The sequence below is a fragment of the Hypoxylon fragiforme genome, assembly GCF_022984875.1.
Source record: "Hypoxylon fragiforme strain CBS 206.31 chromosome Unknown GGS25scaffold_10, whole genome shotgun sequence".
In the NCBI taxonomy this organism is placed as follows: domain Eukaryota; kingdom Fungi; phylum Ascomycota; class Sordariomycetes; order Xylariales; family Hypoxylaceae; genus Hypoxylon; species Hypoxylon fragiforme.
Window position 1 is genome coordinate 1,975,260 of NW_026054765.1, and position 16,613 is coordinate 1,991,872.

General features: G+C 48.3%; 5 protein-coding genes across 5 annotated transcripts; 4 read left to right on the top strand and 1 right to left on the bottom strand.

Annotated features, from left to right (window-relative positions):
- Positions 1 to 3,651: 3,651 nt before the first annotated feature.
- Positions 3,652 to 6,310, top strand: GGS25DRAFT_516243 (subtilisin-like protein; the record flags this gene model as incomplete). Its single annotated transcript, XM_049263173.1, has 3 exons — positions 3,652 to 4,591; positions 4,658 to 4,859; positions 4,930 to 6,310. 3 exons carry the CDS (start codon positions 3,652 to 3,654, stop codon positions 6,308 to 6,310), a joined length of 2,523 nt encoding a protein of 840 aa, XP_049112515.1.
- A 347-nt stretch (positions 6,311 to 6,657) lies between these two features.
- Positions 6,658 to 7,663, top strand: GGS25DRAFT_93440 (uncharacterized protein). The gene has a single exon (XM_049266162.1). It carries the CDS (start codon positions 7,005 to 7,007, stop codon positions 7,611 to 7,613), a length of 609 nt encoding a protein of 202 aa, XP_049112516.1. The 5' UTR covers positions 6,658 to 7,004; the 3' UTR covers positions 7,614 to 7,663.
- Positions 7,664 to 8,364: 701 nt separating this feature from the next.
- On the top strand, positions 8,365 to 9,362 carry GGS25DRAFT_526483 (DUF55-domain-containing protein; the record flags this gene model as incomplete). The annotated part of the gene is made up of 4 exons (XM_049264996.1): positions 8,365 to 8,574; positions 8,643 to 8,838; positions 8,908 to 9,042; positions 9,097 to 9,362. 4 exons carry the CDS (start codon positions 8,365 to 8,367, stop codon positions 9,360 to 9,362), a joined length of 807 nt encoding a protein of 268 aa, XP_049112517.1.
- GGS25DRAFT_93320 (U3 small nucleolar RNA-associated protein 6-domain-containing protein) lies at positions 9,165 to 10,822 on the bottom strand. The gene has a single exon (XM_049266161.1). It carries the CDS (start codon positions 10,612 to 10,614, stop codon positions 9,418 to 9,420), a length of 1,197 nt encoding a protein of 398 aa, XP_049112518.1. The 5' UTR covers positions 10,615 to 10,822; the 3' UTR covers positions 9,165 to 9,417.
- Positions 10,823 to 11,074: 252 nt separating this feature from the next.
- GGS25DRAFT_511377 (Frag1/DRAM/Sfk1 family-domain-containing protein) lies at positions 11,075 to 15,105 on the top strand. The gene is made up of 4 exons (XM_049262717.1): positions 11,075 to 11,418; positions 11,506 to 12,006; positions 12,061 to 12,187; positions 12,653 to 15,105. The coding sequence occupies exons 1-4, from the start codon at positions 11,328 to 11,330 to the stop codon at positions 14,829 to 14,831; spliced, it is 2,898 nt and encodes a 965-aa protein (XP_049112519.1). The 5' UTR covers positions 11,075 to 11,327; the 3' UTR covers positions 14,832 to 15,105.
- Positions 15,106 to 16,613: the final 1,508 nt, after the last annotated feature.

Genomic DNA, 16,613 nt, shown 5'->3' on the forward strand with positions numbered 1-16,613 from the left:
AAAAATTTAAAGTTTATAAAGTATATAAAAAAAGTATAATACGATAAGGAAATTAAGTTTTAATATTATTTAGTAATAAATTATAAAGCATTTTTAACTTAAAGTTAATATAGAAGTTTTAAGGCTTTTAAAAATTAAATATGTGTTTATTTATAAGAAAAAAAAGGTTTTATATAAACCTTTGCGCTTAGGGATTAAGTTCTTAAAATCCGCTAAAAAGTAAATAAGTATAAGCTATATTATAATGGCCTTTAAGCGATTATAAATTATTATTTTAAAAACATATATCGTATAAAAAGTTTAAAAGGAATTAAACTTTTATTTAAATATAACGATATAAATTTATTTCTCGTATACATGGATAATAAATATTTAATATAAAGTTTATAATATAAAAGTAAACGATTATTAAAGCAGGATAAATAAAAATTAAAAGATAAAATTAATATGGGATAATCGGGATAATTAAGAGATTATTAAGAAAAAAGAGGTAATATATATCTTATTACGAAACCTATTATATGCTTATGTAATCTTGGGACTTACTTTATGAACACATATATTCTAGATTTTTTGGGACATTATCTTAGTTTACTCTTAATAGACCATATTCCCAAATGCTACCGACTTATATGGATTTTATGATCTCAGGACATGGAGCCCCAAGTCCTAGCATAAGGAACTAAGGAAGCACAACGATGGCTTGATATAATAATACATAATAATACATTGCATCAGTGCGTAAGTGCATGTCATTCACTGCATAAGTGCATGCCATTCACTGCATTGTGGGCAAGAGAAAAAAAAAGGAAATCCTTGACCCCCGTTTACCCCCCTTCCCCCCTTTAGCTTCCCCACTCTCTCCATCTAACCTGTACCGTCCCGAACGTCTGGCCCGCTGAACAGTGAGCACCATGCCCCTGTCGGCCCCCAAAATGATACATCAGTAGGTATGTACATAATACCTACAATGATACATGTAAGGTTAGGTATGTATGATTATATAATTCGATCATCGGAATATCTTCATTGTCCTCGAGGGCTTCTTCTTTTTTCTCCCCGAGTTCTGCGACAATGGGAAAGAAAATACAGGCATGTTCAGCATATCGGTATAAACAACTTGCTTTAAAAGACCTCAATATGAAATCTATCGCCAATATTTCGAGAAACTTGAGATGGTGTCTTAGAAGCCAGCAAGTCGCCCTTTTCAGGTCGAAAAGCAGCATCATACCTCTCACATGAATGGACTGACAGGCGAATCATCTTGCCATAACAGAACAGCCAGACATTGAATCCTGACAATGTTAGCTAAGGCAGGTGGGTGCCTCTCAGCATCCTTCGCCGTGAACAAGATTGGCTTCAGATAGAGACCTATATCATACTTGCTATTTCACCAGTCGTGTTTCAAGTACAAACATGCCCACTTCCTGACCATATAGGTCTCTTTCAGGAGCTCAAATGGGTAGGCACACTGTAGAAGAAGGCGAGGATATGTATAAGATTAACAACATGCCTGCCTACTAACCTAAGTAGTCACTTCATACACACAATATCGCACAATATCGAACAACTCAAGATGACCATATATGCCCAGGTGCCCTTGAAGAAGTATCAGTATTACACCGACTATAACCAGAGTTGAAAGCCCAACTCAACACTATTAGTCACAGTTCATAACGAATAAAGACTAGATTGCCTCTAGTTATCTTCATGGTCCAAGGTTGTGAATAAAGATCCTGTATAGGTAGGTAGGTACTAATCTACCCAGAAGACGTTACAAATAGCGTAAATCTACCAGTCGAGGGTTTATATTGCCTAACACCTATCAACATCTTTTGCCCAATCTCACATGATGATCAATACAGATAGGATTCATACTTGTCAGATGCTGTCTAATTCCGATAAACTTTCCACTACATCTAGGCCATCAGTTCTGCTAAACTTGCATCCATCGCTACTAAAACTTGTTAATCGCCTCCAAGAGCGGTATACAAAACGATATTTCACTATCCTCTTCCTCAAGGTCTATCTTGGGTACCTTCTCAAATGTACTCTTCTTCGCACAAATCAGCCAGTTAATATAGAACTGTTGCAGATGGCTTAGGAGCCATGTCTCCACTAGGCCTGCCCTAGATATTGGCACAACGCCATCGTAGTCTGGAATAAAGCATGCTTTCTTCCATCCTTCTTCAATCCCTTTGGTTGCAGTCTTACCTGCAACAAGAACTAATAGCGTATAGAATATCTGTTAGATACACGGATACAAACTGAAGACAGATTGGAACGAAAGATCAAACATTCACCTTTTGGCGTAGCGGCATAATCTGACAATATAATTGTGATTCAAATTTCAGTTGAGTCTTGCTAGACTTCCAACGTATTGTATACAGTCAACATTAGGTATATTTCTGATATGTCGTTTAGCTTCCATGAATTATTCTCGCCCCCCGTTCCTGGTTGTAACTAGCCGTCGGTAGTTCTCTAGCCTCAAATATCAACAGTGATTCTTCGCTATCGTTTTCCATGTAGTGCGCATGGTGGAGAAGCCCTCAAGAATCGATAGACTTAGAAGCAACGTTGTTATGGGAATAGACTCGATCGATATGCTTCTCTATTTTTAGGCTAACCCACGCTACCCAACCTAGCTACTAAGGCTACCTAGGTAGGTAGTTAGTACAATACGAAGTGCCATCGATCTTTCTTAAGAAGTTGTTTATTCTCTAGCTGATTCGGATGAAGTTAGCCCAGACTCCCTGGACATAACTCACGGACGTGCAGACATACATATATCACGAACGCAGGTAGCGAGATCACCTCACGGCACGATAGGGCTGAAGGGGAATGGACTGAATTAAGCGCGCTATACCCACCGGGGTGGAAACTGTTTCTAAACGTACCTATCGGTACCATAGTAAAGACTATAACTAAACATACGACCAATGCGAGTGCATGGTTAATAAGTATACGATTTTCACAATTTCGGGTATAAATGACCAAAATGGCAAGTCACCATATCTGAGGTTGCATAACCCGTAAAGAATATCGATATCGTCCAGGGGTGCAACGTGCCGGCTCTTCGTGACAGTGGCTTGGCAGGTTGTCGCATACGAGAAAATCCAACATGGGGAGTATGTAGCAGCATTGTAGCTTTCATATATGTGGGGACCGCTCCCCTGGAGATGCTCCGAAACACCCATGCTACCTAGTCAGAAAGATCGTGAACACTGCAAGCCCGGGGTAGCTAGGTGCTGTTGGTCCGGCGTTGGTTGGCCAGTATGTAGGTTAGTATCGCAAACTTACGATCACCGAGTTCAATGGCCTGGCCCTTGAAGGCCTTTAGTTAAATAGCCTCTCGCCGGCACCACCCTTTGCAATGTTGTTCTCTTGGATCATCGTGTCAACACACGGCAGAACAGTCTTTCGTTTTCAACCTCCGGCGCCATGAGAGTTCAATCCACGCTAGCGACCCTGATGGGCGCGCTGGCCTACACCACCAGTGTTGTCGCAGCCGCCGACACAGCAGCAGCAGCCCCCCCCACCGTGGACGAGTCGATCGTCCCGGGGGCGTACATCGTCGAGTTCGAGGACGACGCGGACACCAACAGCTTCCAGCAGGGGCTCGACTTCGACGGCGTCGAGGTCGAGCACCGCATGGACCTGCACTACCAGCTCTTCAAGGGCGCCTCCTTCAAGTTCCGGGACAGCGTCGCCGAGCCCGAGATCGCCGCCAGCAGGCTCGCCGCCCAGCCGCAGATCAAGAACATCTGGCCCGTGCGCAAGATCTCCTTCCCGAAGCCCGAGGTCAAGTTCGTCGGCAGCAACGTCGGGGGCGAGGTCGGCGGGCAGCTCAACAATAACAAGAACAAGCGCCAGGAGAGCTATGCGTCCGCGTTCCCTCCCCACCTCATGACGCAGGTCGACAAGCTCCTCGCTGAGGGCTTCACCGGTAAAGGCCTGCGCATCGGCCTGGTGGATACCGGTGTCGATTACACGCACCCGGCGCTCGGCGGATGCTTCGGCAAGGGCTGCTTGGTCGAGTACGGCTACGACTTCAACGGCGACAACAGCTCCTCTCCCGTCCCCGTCCCGGACGACGACCCGTACGATGGCTGCGTCGGCCACGGAACCCACGTCGCTGGAATTATTGCCGCGCAGCTTAACGAGCATAACTTCACCGGCGCCGCACCGGGCGTCAAGCTAGGCATGTACAAGGCGACCGGCTGCGGAGGAGAGACTACGAACGAGATGTTGATCGCGGGATTCAACCGCGCCTTCGAGGACGGCAGCGACATCATCTCGTGCTCGGCTGGTGACGACTCCGGTTGGTCTTCGGACCCCTGGGCCATTGCTGCCTCGCGCATTGCCCAAGCTGGTGTGCCGGTCGTTGTGGCTCCCGGGAACTCAGGAAACTTGGGACTGTGGTATCCGTCTACTCCTGCATCGGGCGTAGATGTCACTGCGGTCGGCTCTGTCCAGAACATTGTTTTGCCGACGATGCTGAAGCTGGGTACCTATTCCGTGAAGGACGGAGTTGAAGCCGAACGTTTCGGGATCAGGTTTGGTAGCCCTTCGTTCAAAGTGAACGTTACTCGTACGTAATGCTCGGAACTTACCCCCCCCCTTTCCCCTCTGATTACTGACTCTTTCTTTCTAACAGTGCCACTGTGGGCTGCGGGCAACGATACGGCTGCAGGAACAGATGCTTGCAGTGAGCTCCCAGCCGACACACCGGATTTATCTGAAACAGTCGTGCTGCTCGGTATCCCTACCTCAGGCGGAGAGTGCACTACCGAGATCCAAGCCGCAAACGTCGCTGCCAAGGGCGGCCAGTACGTGCTATGGTATGCTCAGGACAATACGTAAGTTGACCACACATCATCCCCGACAATTCCTTTGATCTTTCTATACAGCTGCTAACGTACGAAACAGACAAATCCCGGACCTCTATATCAACAACGCGTCGATCCAGGCCGTTGGCTCGATTCCCGTCGCGCAGGGCGAGCAGTTCATCGCATCATTGAACGAGGGCAGCACAGTCACCGTGACCGTCAATGACTACTCATCGGCCGGCATGTACGTGCACAACCTCGACAACAACGTCGCCGGAGGCTACATGGCTCGATCCAGCAGCTGGGGCCCGTCCCAGGAGATCAACGTGAAGCCCCAGATCTCGGCCCCCGGCGGCGACGTCTTCTCCACGTACCCCCTACCGCTCGGCGGGTACGCTGTTCTGTCCGGCACATCGATGGCCACGCCCCTCCTCGCCGCCATCTTCGCGCTGATCGTCGAGGCACGGGGAACCAAGGACCCGAAGGTCCTGCGAAGCCTGGTCTCGTCCACCGCCAAGCCCAAGGTCTGGTTCGACGGGACCAACGCGCACAACGAGATCCTCGCCCCCGTGGCGCAGCAGGGCGGCGGGATCGCGCAGGCGTGGGACGCGGCGCACGCGACGACGATCCTCAGCGAGAGCAGCCTCTCCTTCAACGACAGCGACCACTTCGTCGCGGCGCGCACCTTCACGATCGAGAACACCGCCACCGAGCCCGTCACCTACGTCCTCGGCCACGCCAAGGCCCTGACGCAGTACACCTTCGGCACCGGCGGCGGCGACGTCCTCGACAGCACCAGCTTCCCCAACCCCTCCGCCGAGGGCTGGGCCTCGCTCGCCTTCGCGTCCGACGAGATCACCGTCCCGGCCGGCGGCAAGTCCGAGGTCACCGTCACGCTGACGCCGCCCGAGAGCCTCAACGCGACGCTGCTGCCCGTGTACAGCGGGTACATCACCCTGAACAGCACTCGGGAAGAGTCGCTCGTGCTGCCGTACCTGGGGGTGTGGGGCAGCCTGTACAAGACGCCGATCGTGCAGCCGGGGTACGACGGCGGGGTCTTCCTGACGAGCACGAACGGCCACTTCAACATCCCCGTCGCCGCCAACACGACCTTCACGCTCGCGCGCCCCGGCAGCAACTCCAGCGCGAGCGGCGTCATATACCCGAAGCTCGCCATCTGGCCCACGATGGGCGCGCAGAAGGTGCGCGCCGAGCTCGTCGCCCTGACGCCCACGGACCTGCCCACGACCCAGTGGAAGGGCTACGCGAGCCTGGGGTCGCTGAGGGGGTTCCCGCTGACGCTGGTCGCGCGCAACGGGCTGTCGACCACGTTTGGCGGTGCGTTGGACGACGGGACGGTGGTGCCCGACGGTTCTTACGCGTTCATCGTCAGCGCGGTGAGGGTGTTTGGCGATGCGGCCAAGGACGAGGACTGGGATATCGTGGAGACGGTGCCGTTTAATATCGAGTATAAGGAATAAGGAATAAGGGTTCCACGTGGGGGGTAATATATCATGACATTAGCTGGGTAGGGATATAAGTGAGATTTAATGAGTTTTAATTAATGAAAAACGTGGGCAAACAATTCATAATACCCACTTCTGAAGTATTTTCCTCGTGGGAAAGTGGATGTACTATATAGGCCCTGTGAAGAGAGTCGAGGACCTACTGTTTATAGCTACCAGCTTTACTCACCGTCTCCGCTGTATACTTTATCTAGCATTCATGATTGCTTAGATGGGTCTTTTTTCGGGATACGCGAGATCTTGGAAGTAACGGTTACAATGTGGAAGTATTAGCCGTAAAGGTTGACAATATCACTGGATAACAAAGGGGGGTGTTGTATACCAGTACCTTTCGTTACGGAACATTGGACTTGTATCTCAACAACTACCATCGTCATGTATCAGTAGCGGTGTGTGTGAACGCCCCCTATCGTTGACATACACCTGGGAAGGTATGATGTTCTCACGGCGTATAAGTATTCCCACAGTCGACGATGAATTCATCCATTTTCCTTTCCCACAGACCACTACACTCATACACTCCTACACACACCCTTTCTAGAGCCCCTCTCCAATCACCAACTCTTACTAAGCGTAGTTTCGACAACACTGTACAACTTTCACAACGCAATCAAGCATCTCGCTTTACCACCTCAACCCAACCTTCACCATGAGATTCGCTAGCATCATCGCCGCTGTTCTCTCCACGGCCATCACCTCAGTCCACGGGAATCCCCAAGAACCCCAAGGCAGCGGCGGTCTCCCCGCTGGCTACAAGTTGGCCGACACCACCTGGTCCGGCAACATCACGGCCAACGGGCCCAAGCTGACCTTCACCGGCTTCAGCATGCAAGACATCGAGTACCAAATCCGGAAAGCCAACCCCAGCTTCCCGCTCGGCGGCAAGTCTGCTCTGGCCGTTCGCGCGGGGCCGAAGCTCGACTGCCAGCCGGCCGACTTCTGGTGGGCGCAGGTGTTCCGCATACAGGAGGGGATCGACTACCTGCACGGGATCGAGGGGTCGTTCCACATCGGCCCGGGGCCGCGGGTGTGCTCGCGCGTGTCGTGCAGCCACAAGAGCGCCATCTACTTCTGCAACGACAACCCCCGCGACATCTGGGTCGACGCCGACTACGTCGCCGACTACGCGCAGGACATCGTCGACGCGTGCCAGACCTTCGATGATTCGGCGAGGGTCCGCGGGCAGCAGTTTGCGGCAGACTACTTCGACCCGAACAACTGGAACGTTATTGTGGCGCTCGACTTTGACCACTGTTAAATCGACAGCGGTTGTTGCTCTGCATTCATACCTACCTACCTACCTAGGTATGAATATCGCATCTAGCAATATGTAAAGGGGGGAGAGGGAAGGGGAGTAGATTAGCGTAGAATGTCTTCGTAGCCATAGTTTTTTGATAGATTAACAGGATAGAAGAACGAAAATAGTTTTTCAAAAAATAGTTCCTTGATACACCTACAATATCTCATTCGATACCCATTGATTCTGTGCTTGTTTAAGTTTTCCGAAATCGAAAACACGATTCGGACAGTTGATGTCTCTGATGCGCGGACATGGAAATTTATATCTATCTGGGCATACGATGTAGACAAAGGAGACAATGGCATACAATGGCATTGTTAAAGTGAAAGAAACCGATATAATTCTTCTGGTGTTGTATATAGTTAGAGAGAGATACACAGATGTAGTGAATCTGAAGTTTCGAGATTCAAGATCGGAGAATTCCAAGGAACGTTTTTGGCCCCTGAGATTCTGAGAATCTAGATTCTAGTTAGCGCACGGACCACCAATTTGCATCAATTAGTGTATTTAAACCCTTTTATGCATCTACCAGGCATTCGACACATTCATTCATCTCTTCGCGAAGTTTTACCAGAACAACATCGCAATTTCAATGCCTGCAATAACCCAACTCTGGCACCAAGTAATTTCATCTTCATCTCGATATTTAATCCAGTTTCGATATCTGACATCCTTGAGATTGTCGAGGAGCAGCTTCATTCCTGTCAAAATGGTCAAGAGAAAAGCAAGCCAGATCGCGGCGGTCCAGCCGGACACGGATACGACTACGCTAAGGAGGTCGACGCGTCGAAAACCATCAGAGCCAGCAACGCAGGCTAGTGACAGTGGTGTGGCAAAGCCAGAAAGCGATGCACCCAAAGCAGCGAAGGCAGTGAAAGCAAAGGGGGCTGTTAAGAAGGAAGATATAAAAGTGTCTCCAGTAAGAAAATTCATTCCTTACTCAACGTTTATTTCAAATTTCATAAAACTCACAGGAATCTCAATAAGCCTAAGCCAAAGGCGAAACCAAAGACCAGTAAGGACACACAGCTGCCAAGTACGACAGCAGGTGAAGCGTCCGATTCTTCGGAAAGGTCATATTGGCTCATGAAAGCCGAGCCCGAGTCACGTTTCGAGAATGGCACCGATGTGAAATTTTCCATTGATGATTTAGCCTCACGGACTGAGCCCGAGCCTTGGGATGGTAAGTATTCGCATTGACACCATGTGTTTATTCTATCTAGGGTATATGGGCGCTCACACCGTAGCCTAGGCATCCGCAATTACGCTGCCCGTAATAATCTTCGCGCGATGAAGAAGGGCGATATAGCTTTCTTTTACCACTCCAACTGTAAGGAGCCGGGAATCGTAGGTACCATGGAAGTTGTGCAAGAGCATTCCCCAGATGGTAAATATACGCGCCCCTACTTCTCTTAAACCCTTCTTCTGACCAGAATGCCAGTATCGGCGCATGACCCCAAGGCACCGTATTACGATGCTTCTTCGAAACCTGACGAGCCAAAATGGAGCGTCGTGCACGTCAAATTCCACAGTAAGTTCAAGCAGCAAATCGGACTGAAGGAACTTCGCGAGATGGGTAAACCGGGACAACCACTTGAGAGCATGCAGATGATCAAGCAGAGCCGGCTGAGTGTGAGTCGTGTGTCTGCGACCGAGTTTGAGTATTTGATGGGTATAATAAGAGAGCGAGGCGGTGAGATCAGCTAAGACCTCGTTAAATGTAATATAATGGAATAAAGCCTGGGGCGGAGAGCCACCCACTTCAAGGCTTCGGTAGAGTTCGAAGAGTATGCTCCAGAACAGTTCGGATACCCAAATCAAGATCCTCCGAAGCCAGAATTGGTTCTATCCACGACTTCACTTTTTCAGTTAATGAAGCCTTGTTGACTGTTGTAGAAAGAGATGACTTGAGCCGAGCTAATGCTTCCCGTAGAGCCTTAGGATATAGGGGTGAGTTTATGTCGATATTCACCAAAGGTTGTCGAACGTGACAGAAGTCCGTCGCCGGATCGTTGGGATATAGTTCAGTCATGGTATCCAAAACATGTTGAATAATTCGAGCTTGCGCAGGAATAGGATTGGATATGGCGAAGACATTGAAGAATTGTTCTGCTACCGTAGCATTAAAGAAGGGCTGCTTCTTAGAGATGTCGAAGATAGCTAACGGGATAGCTCCATCTAGCGCAGGGTTGCTTTCCAGTTTTTTGGCTGTGTCTTCGCTGAACGCCTCGACTGAAGTCCCAGGATCCGGTAGTGTTAGTTGGCCATCCTCATCGGCCTCCTCATCTTCGCTATCCTGTATTAATTTGATCTCATCGTCACTTTGTTCAGCCTGTTCCTGTAATGCTTTTTCTGCGCCGCCCTTTTTGCCCTTCTTCGCATCCATTCGTTGTAGCCACTCCATCTCGCATCTGGCATATTCGAGCCAGACGGTGGCATCTCTGGTACAGAACCTAGCACCACGCATGAAAAAGCCTCTCGCAGCCTGCATGTCTCCAGTATTTGCGGACCTCCTGCCTGCCATTACCCAGAGCTCAGGTTTTGCTGGGTGCATTCTCAATGCTCTGGTCATGACTTTCCTGTACCGCTTGGAGGCCTTCATATCTTTCGCATAAGCTAAGTACTCTTTCCATAGCTCAACATTCCCTGGGTGTCTGTTCACTGCTCGATCCAATATCCCGAATACCCGCCCTTCGCCAGTGTGCTTGGACGAGGTGCGGACCTTTAACCTTTTGCATCGTTTCGCGCGGAGAGACTCCAGTGATTTCTCCCATGCAGCATAATTGAGCCAATCGGTCGCTTTGTTACCGGGAGACAAGACAATATGTTCGAAATCGGTACGCTTTCGTACTAGGGAGCGGATCTCATCGGTGGTGAATATACCCTTGGATTCGAATTCGCGTAGCTGGGGCACGGCACGCTCGAGGTAAAACCGAGCTTTCTCAGGGACGCCTGCCATTTTGAATCCTTTCTACAAAGCCCAACACCCAGTAAGAGTTCAATTGGCAATCAAGATGGTATGGCGATTTCGGGAAAAGGTTGAAGTTGGTGGAAATACCTAAGAGGTGAAGAAGCGTAGAATGTTTCGTGATGCCAATGAAATGAAAGGAAAAGAAAAAAAAAGTTATGGTGGAGACTGTTGTATCTATCGATAACGTTTGGATCCGTTACCCATAATTATTTCATCGGTTAGTGTTATTGCCAATGCTGCCAAGATAACTAACAAGGTTCTCGGTGCGACGGGAGCTAGTTCTGTCCGTCGGTAAGCTCGGTCCACCAATATAAGAATTATATGCACCTAAGCCCTACCATAATTTACTCGGTAATCGGACATACCCTTGCTGAGCACGTCAGAAAGGAGCTTAGACCAAGCTGGACCGCGGGGGAGGGACCTGGTAACTTGACAGTGATAGGGAATACCAAGTAATACCAACATGCCATGACGATGAATTAGCATCTTTCTTTTTTTTTCTTGTTGGTTCTTGGTTTGCGCATCGCCGAGGTTTCCGGATAAACAACTGCTACATACGCGGAAGCCAACGCTCTCCCTAACATTCTTTTTGCCTCCTGCAACTTTCATCAATCTTCACCTCGTTAAACTTACCTTACCCTTACCCTTACATACTGAGATACTTTGTGGCTTTCCTGTTTACACAAGCCCGAAAATGCAATATGTCTTCTAAATATAAGGATAAAGACTTCGGGACAGTCATCGCCCTGAATGCGAAATGGGTGTCGTGGGCCCATACTGCTATTGCGTCTGGTTAGTGCTTTTGCTTCCTATATATCTACATACATCATTGAGAAGGATTCTATTATATGCTGATCAATGTCATTCACATTTATATAGCTGCTTTCCTCAGCGCTCTCGCTGTGGGCATGTACCTCCATCTTCACAAGATCGTCCAGAACGAATTCTACGGTTATCCCGATGAGTGGTTCCCATCTGTCTCCGCTACGATAGGCGATCGATACCCCGAACGATCCTTCTTTCAGGTCTTCATAGCCTTGACTTCGGGCCCCAGATTCGCATTAGTTGCCTTATGGTACCTCTTAACGGCAAAATCTGGAAATGCACTAGCCAAATTTGTCGCCGGCGTTGGCATCTTTAGGACTCTTACGTGTGCTGGCTGGACATACGTAACTTCGACTGACGATCATGATTGGCACGATATCTTTATGATTTCTTACATGGTAGCCACCGTCCCTTGGACGATTGGCTGCATTGCCTTAAGCCCGCCAAATCTGAGAGCAATTAAGTATCGAAAATATCTCTGTACTGCATTTTTTGGCAGCATTCCGTTTATGATATATTTCTACATTCAGCACAAGATTCACCGTGTAGCAGGAGGTGAGTCAATCTCACTTTCCGTTTTTGCTGACGTGCATAACTCACTATTAGTAGCTTATACGACGTATGCATTCATCGAATGGTCCTTAATTGTATACGATGTTGCTTTCGATGCAGTTACTGCCCTCGACTTCGATACTTTTGAGATCGTCGTGAGAGATGTAAAGGATTCGAGCAAGGGGTACGTACATAGACTCCCCAGGTAAACTTGGTACCACCTGCATACTCGCCCGGGCTGAATTCGGTATTCCAACCATTCTCTTACCTAGACGTGTTTTTGAGCAATTGCAAATATCGACCACGAAGAACCAACGAAGACTTGGTGACTTCCCAGCCTAGGCTATCGTTATTATAATCCAGACACATGCACCTGTGCGGTAGTCTGAATTTTCTACGAATAAAGCTCTGCGATATCCCCATAGCCTTCGTTATCGCTACCACCAAAATAGATCCTTCACAAGGCAGCTGTCCTTAATTCTATAAATTAGCGACCCCCCTTTTCCCGATCCACTATTTTAGGGGGGAGATGGACAATTTGCAAAGCATGGGTCGCTATTAAGAATCATCACATCAGCCCGAGCGAGTTTGACATGGGAATACCATGGACGTGGTATTTCGACAACAATATTCTGACTGGGTTTTGTAGAATTCATGTATCCTCCAAACCGAACACCGATTCTACAAGAGAGAAAGGAAAGATCATAAACAGCATCTTTAACGTCAAGTTCTCGTGGTCTGAGACGTTTGATACGGCTGCTGAAGTCTACCATGGCTTTGTTTTTTGGTCTATGCTCACAAGCTTAGGTGTGGTGGTTTGGTACTTCCCACTCTGGCATATGGGAATTTCAGGCTATGAAGTATTAGTCATGTCAACCATTTCGCCTTTTCTTCTGGGAATCAAACCACTTCGTTTGTTAGTAACCCAAAATTTGCGCGCGTGCCACTTTCTGTCACTCGGTGGGCTCCTTGCGTGGAAAGTCAAAGACCCTGCTTACCGGCTTTTTACTGTGGGTTTTGGTGTTGCCATGTCGTGTCTATCATGGGCTGCTACGCTATACTCCGAGTCGGTTTCTGAGACTCGACTTGAGTCCAAAGTCCTAGCTTGGATTGCCGGACTCATTGCGTCCTCCGCTGTCAAGTTTGCATGGCAGACCAATAACCCGATATGGCCAATCATGCACGCCGAAAACGGTGGCTATAACTACACAGGCCTGGTATTAGCTCTTCTTGCAATGTTAAGATTTACTCGGAAGGGACCATTGAACACTGGAATTGTTACCAATGAAAAACAGGATGGATCATCATTCCTAGCTGCTCTTGGAGTTGCCGGCCTCTTTTTCGGTCTGCATTCTCTACTCTCTGACACGAGCACCATGATTTCATGGGCGTGGGATGGGTATCCTGTCAGAGGCCCTCTTGCTGTTCCCCACGGTTGGTTCACGTTGGCTGCGATGACTATCGGCTTGCTGACCGGAGTCCGTCTACCGAACCTTGTCAGTACGTGGTCGATCTACGGCGTTGGATGCTTAGGAGCGGCTATCCTCACTCTTTACCCTCACTGGTTTGGTTACTCTGGTGCTCTTATAATAGCCTTCTATCTCACAGCGATTTCTTACCCCATACTTAGTGCAGCGGCTAAGAAGAGGCCAGCAACGACATTTGGTCTTGGATTCCTCATATACAACTTTATGGTCTTATTCCATGTATGGGTAGTTGCCTATGCCTTCGTCCCTGGCGGGCCACTTGTTCGTGAGCATACAGATTGGGTCATGGTTACAATGATGCTACTCGTTGGTGCTGGTGTGTTTAACCTAACGTCATTGAACTCGCGTCAATATGACGCTCGTGGAGGGCTATTCTGGTCGCAACATCGCAAGTATCATACTTTGGCACTCGGTATCGTCAATATCCTCTTCATTGCTTCTGCACTTAGGCGCTTCCCGGTATATGATCATAAACCGTACCACGAAGATTCGAGGCTCATCACTGCCGGTATTTGGACCATCCACTTCTCCTTCGACAACGATATGTGGTCCTCAGAAAATCGCATAAGTAATTTGATTAAAGAGCTAGAAATCGATGTCATAGGTTTACTAGAATCCGATCTACAACGGATCATCATGGGAAACAGGGATACCACCCAGTTCTTCGCAGAAGACTTGGGCATGTATGTTGATTATGGCCCTGGTCCAAACAAGCATACCTGGGGTGCCGCGCTCTTGTCGAAGTTTCCGATTGTGAATTCAACGCATCACTTGCTTCCGTCACCAGTTGGTGAACTCGCCCCCGCTATTCACGCGACCCTCGATGCGTATGGCGAATTGGTAGATGTTTTCGTTTTTCATTCGGGACAAGAAGAGGATGTTGAAGACCGTCGTCTCCAGGCTGCGTATCTCTCCAAGTTGATGGGATCCTCCCCAAGGCCCTCCATATTACTTTCCTACCTGGTTACCAAACCCCTAAAAGGCAACTATAACACTTACGTTTCTGAGACCTCGGGGATGCACGATGTGGATCCAAAAGACTGGGATCGATGGTGCGAATATATCCTATATAAACACATCCAGAGAGTAGGCTATGCAAGGATATCTCGGAGCACCATTACCGACACTGAATTGCAAGTCGCGAAATTCGTGGTACCAACGACCGAGACTGAGAAGGCGCAAGTCGCAGCATTGGACAGCGACTCACCGTCAAGAAATCGCAGAGTAAGTGAAAAGGAAGTTCCTGAGGGCTGGAGATTCCCGGCCCGGTTCCGTGGTGTGGGCGTTAGGGGCCACCGATATCACGTTTTTAATGAACCCTGGTATTATAAACCGTCATGAACAGGCGGCCACGGCGCATAGGAAATGGGGGGACGGGGGGCTATAAAGTGATCATGAAATTAAGGAGTTACGAAATCAGGAAACCCGACGCGCAAATGCCTTTTAAAAGTGTACGATAGATAGATCGTATGTACCAAGAACAAGTGTCCTTGCTATATCCGACCTGGATTTTCAATTCTGCATACCTACTCAAGTAGTGTAGCGTAATAATTATTTGAGCCGAGCAAAAAGTACGAACATAATTGGCGAGCTGATTCATTTCATTATTCCTCGATCTTTCTTCGTTGATGTGAAGATTAATGCATGGAGTTTAGGCGAGTGGCTTTTCCAGCGGCGGGTAAGTATTAGTTCAAGACATTTGCCCCTATTCCAAGCTCGATATACTTGGAACAGTCATCAACTCCCTTAATTGTTTTGGCAGCGTAATATTATGCACCTTCAAGAAGGTCCTGCTTTCAATCGCGGCCAGCCAATCCCGCTTAGCTCTTACTGTTTTTTTATCCTTCAAATTCTGTAGCTCGATGGCTGCATGAATGACATGGGTAGAAGAAAAGGGGCTGATCCACTGAGGATGCCACTTGCTCCTTTCGTAGATCATTTCTCTTCATGGGCGCCTATCGGCACATACATGTAGTTGAGCAGGCACATAGGTATGGATGGGATGGTACCGTACCATAAAACGTAAATATATTCCTTGCAGTAGATCGCGGTTGAATCTTGCCATTAAGATCCAAGTTGAGATCAAACCTGGGATCTACGTAAATATGCTACGTACATAGTAGATCATTGAATACACCCGCATATTACGTACCTCAATTTCTGACAGTAGGAATTTCTCCCTCTTGACAATACGCATCGAATAGGAGTAAACTTGTAGGTAGCAACATGGAAAAGGAACCATCAAGTGTGTCCTGCATATCCAAGCAATATTACCGGTATTACAGTACTTCCCCTGGCCACTGCAACTTTAGGCTTCTGGCGTGCGACTTACACCTGCATGCATGCATGTAGGTACCAGGTAGCTATGCATGTATGTCTTAGAAAGCCGTGATTCATATTACTTGCCTATCTCCTTCATCCCGATATTAATGCAAGGGGTTGTGGCACTCCGTATCGAACGCTGCCAAACTCAACTTGAGCGAGTGTAAATCTAGCAATAGGTGCCTACCTACATAGTACCTATGTAGGTAAGTACGGTTGGATAGATACAACTCTAGGTAAACATGCGGCGGCGACACGCTGAGCCTCCCCCTCTTCATCTCTATCGTCCATCTGCCCCCTTTTTGATTCATTCTTTTCTTTCAACCCAAGCCATGTAGCGAGATCAAGTTACATGACACGACTACGGAGTACCTAATGAAGGTTATTAAGAGTCAATAAATAAACTGGGAGCTCTTCCTGCGAATCACATGCGCCTGCAGCGCCCAACAAACTCGGACAACGCAAATGCAAGCACGCATGGTTTATATTTAGCAATTCTTTTACCTCGACAAGGGGCCTGCGTGCATCGGGTGGCTTCCTCGTATTATTTTCTCTCGCATGCCCGGCTCAATCTTGCTTGACCTACCTATATGAAATCCTTATTTTATTTTCCGAAATCGCGATGGGTTTTGGCAGACACGAAAACCAAAACACTCTCCCCTATTCTACCTATACCATTTGGGAAACGGAGAAAAAAACAAACCCCAAGGGACGCGCCACACCAAGGCGCTTATAAATTGCACCGCTGCTATTTGCATCCGGATCAAAAGGAGATGAAAGGGACTTTGACAGCAGGACACG

Bases quoted from the DNA above. Each gene is read 5' to 3' on its own strand.
- GGS25DRAFT_93440 (XM_049266162.1), top strand. From the start codon at position 7,005: ATGAGATTCGCTAGCATCATCGCCGCTGTTCTCTCCACGGCCATCACC.
- GGS25DRAFT_93320 (XM_049266161.1), bottom strand. From the start codon at position 10,614: ATGGCAGGCGTCCCTGAGAAAGCTCGGTTTTACCTCGAGCGTGCCGTG.
- GGS25DRAFT_511377 (XM_049262717.1), top strand. From the start codon at position 11,328: ATGTCTTCTAAATATAAGGATAAAGACTTCGGGACAGTCATCGCCCTG. The intron at 11,419-11,505 runs GTTAGTGCTTTT...ACATTTATATAG, and splicing joins CCATACTGCTATTGCGTCTG to CTGCTTTCCTCAGCGCTCTC. The intron at 12,188-12,652 runs GTACGTACATAG...TGGGTTTTGTAG, and splicing joins GTAAAGGATTCGAGCAAGGG to AATTCATGTATCCTCCAAAC.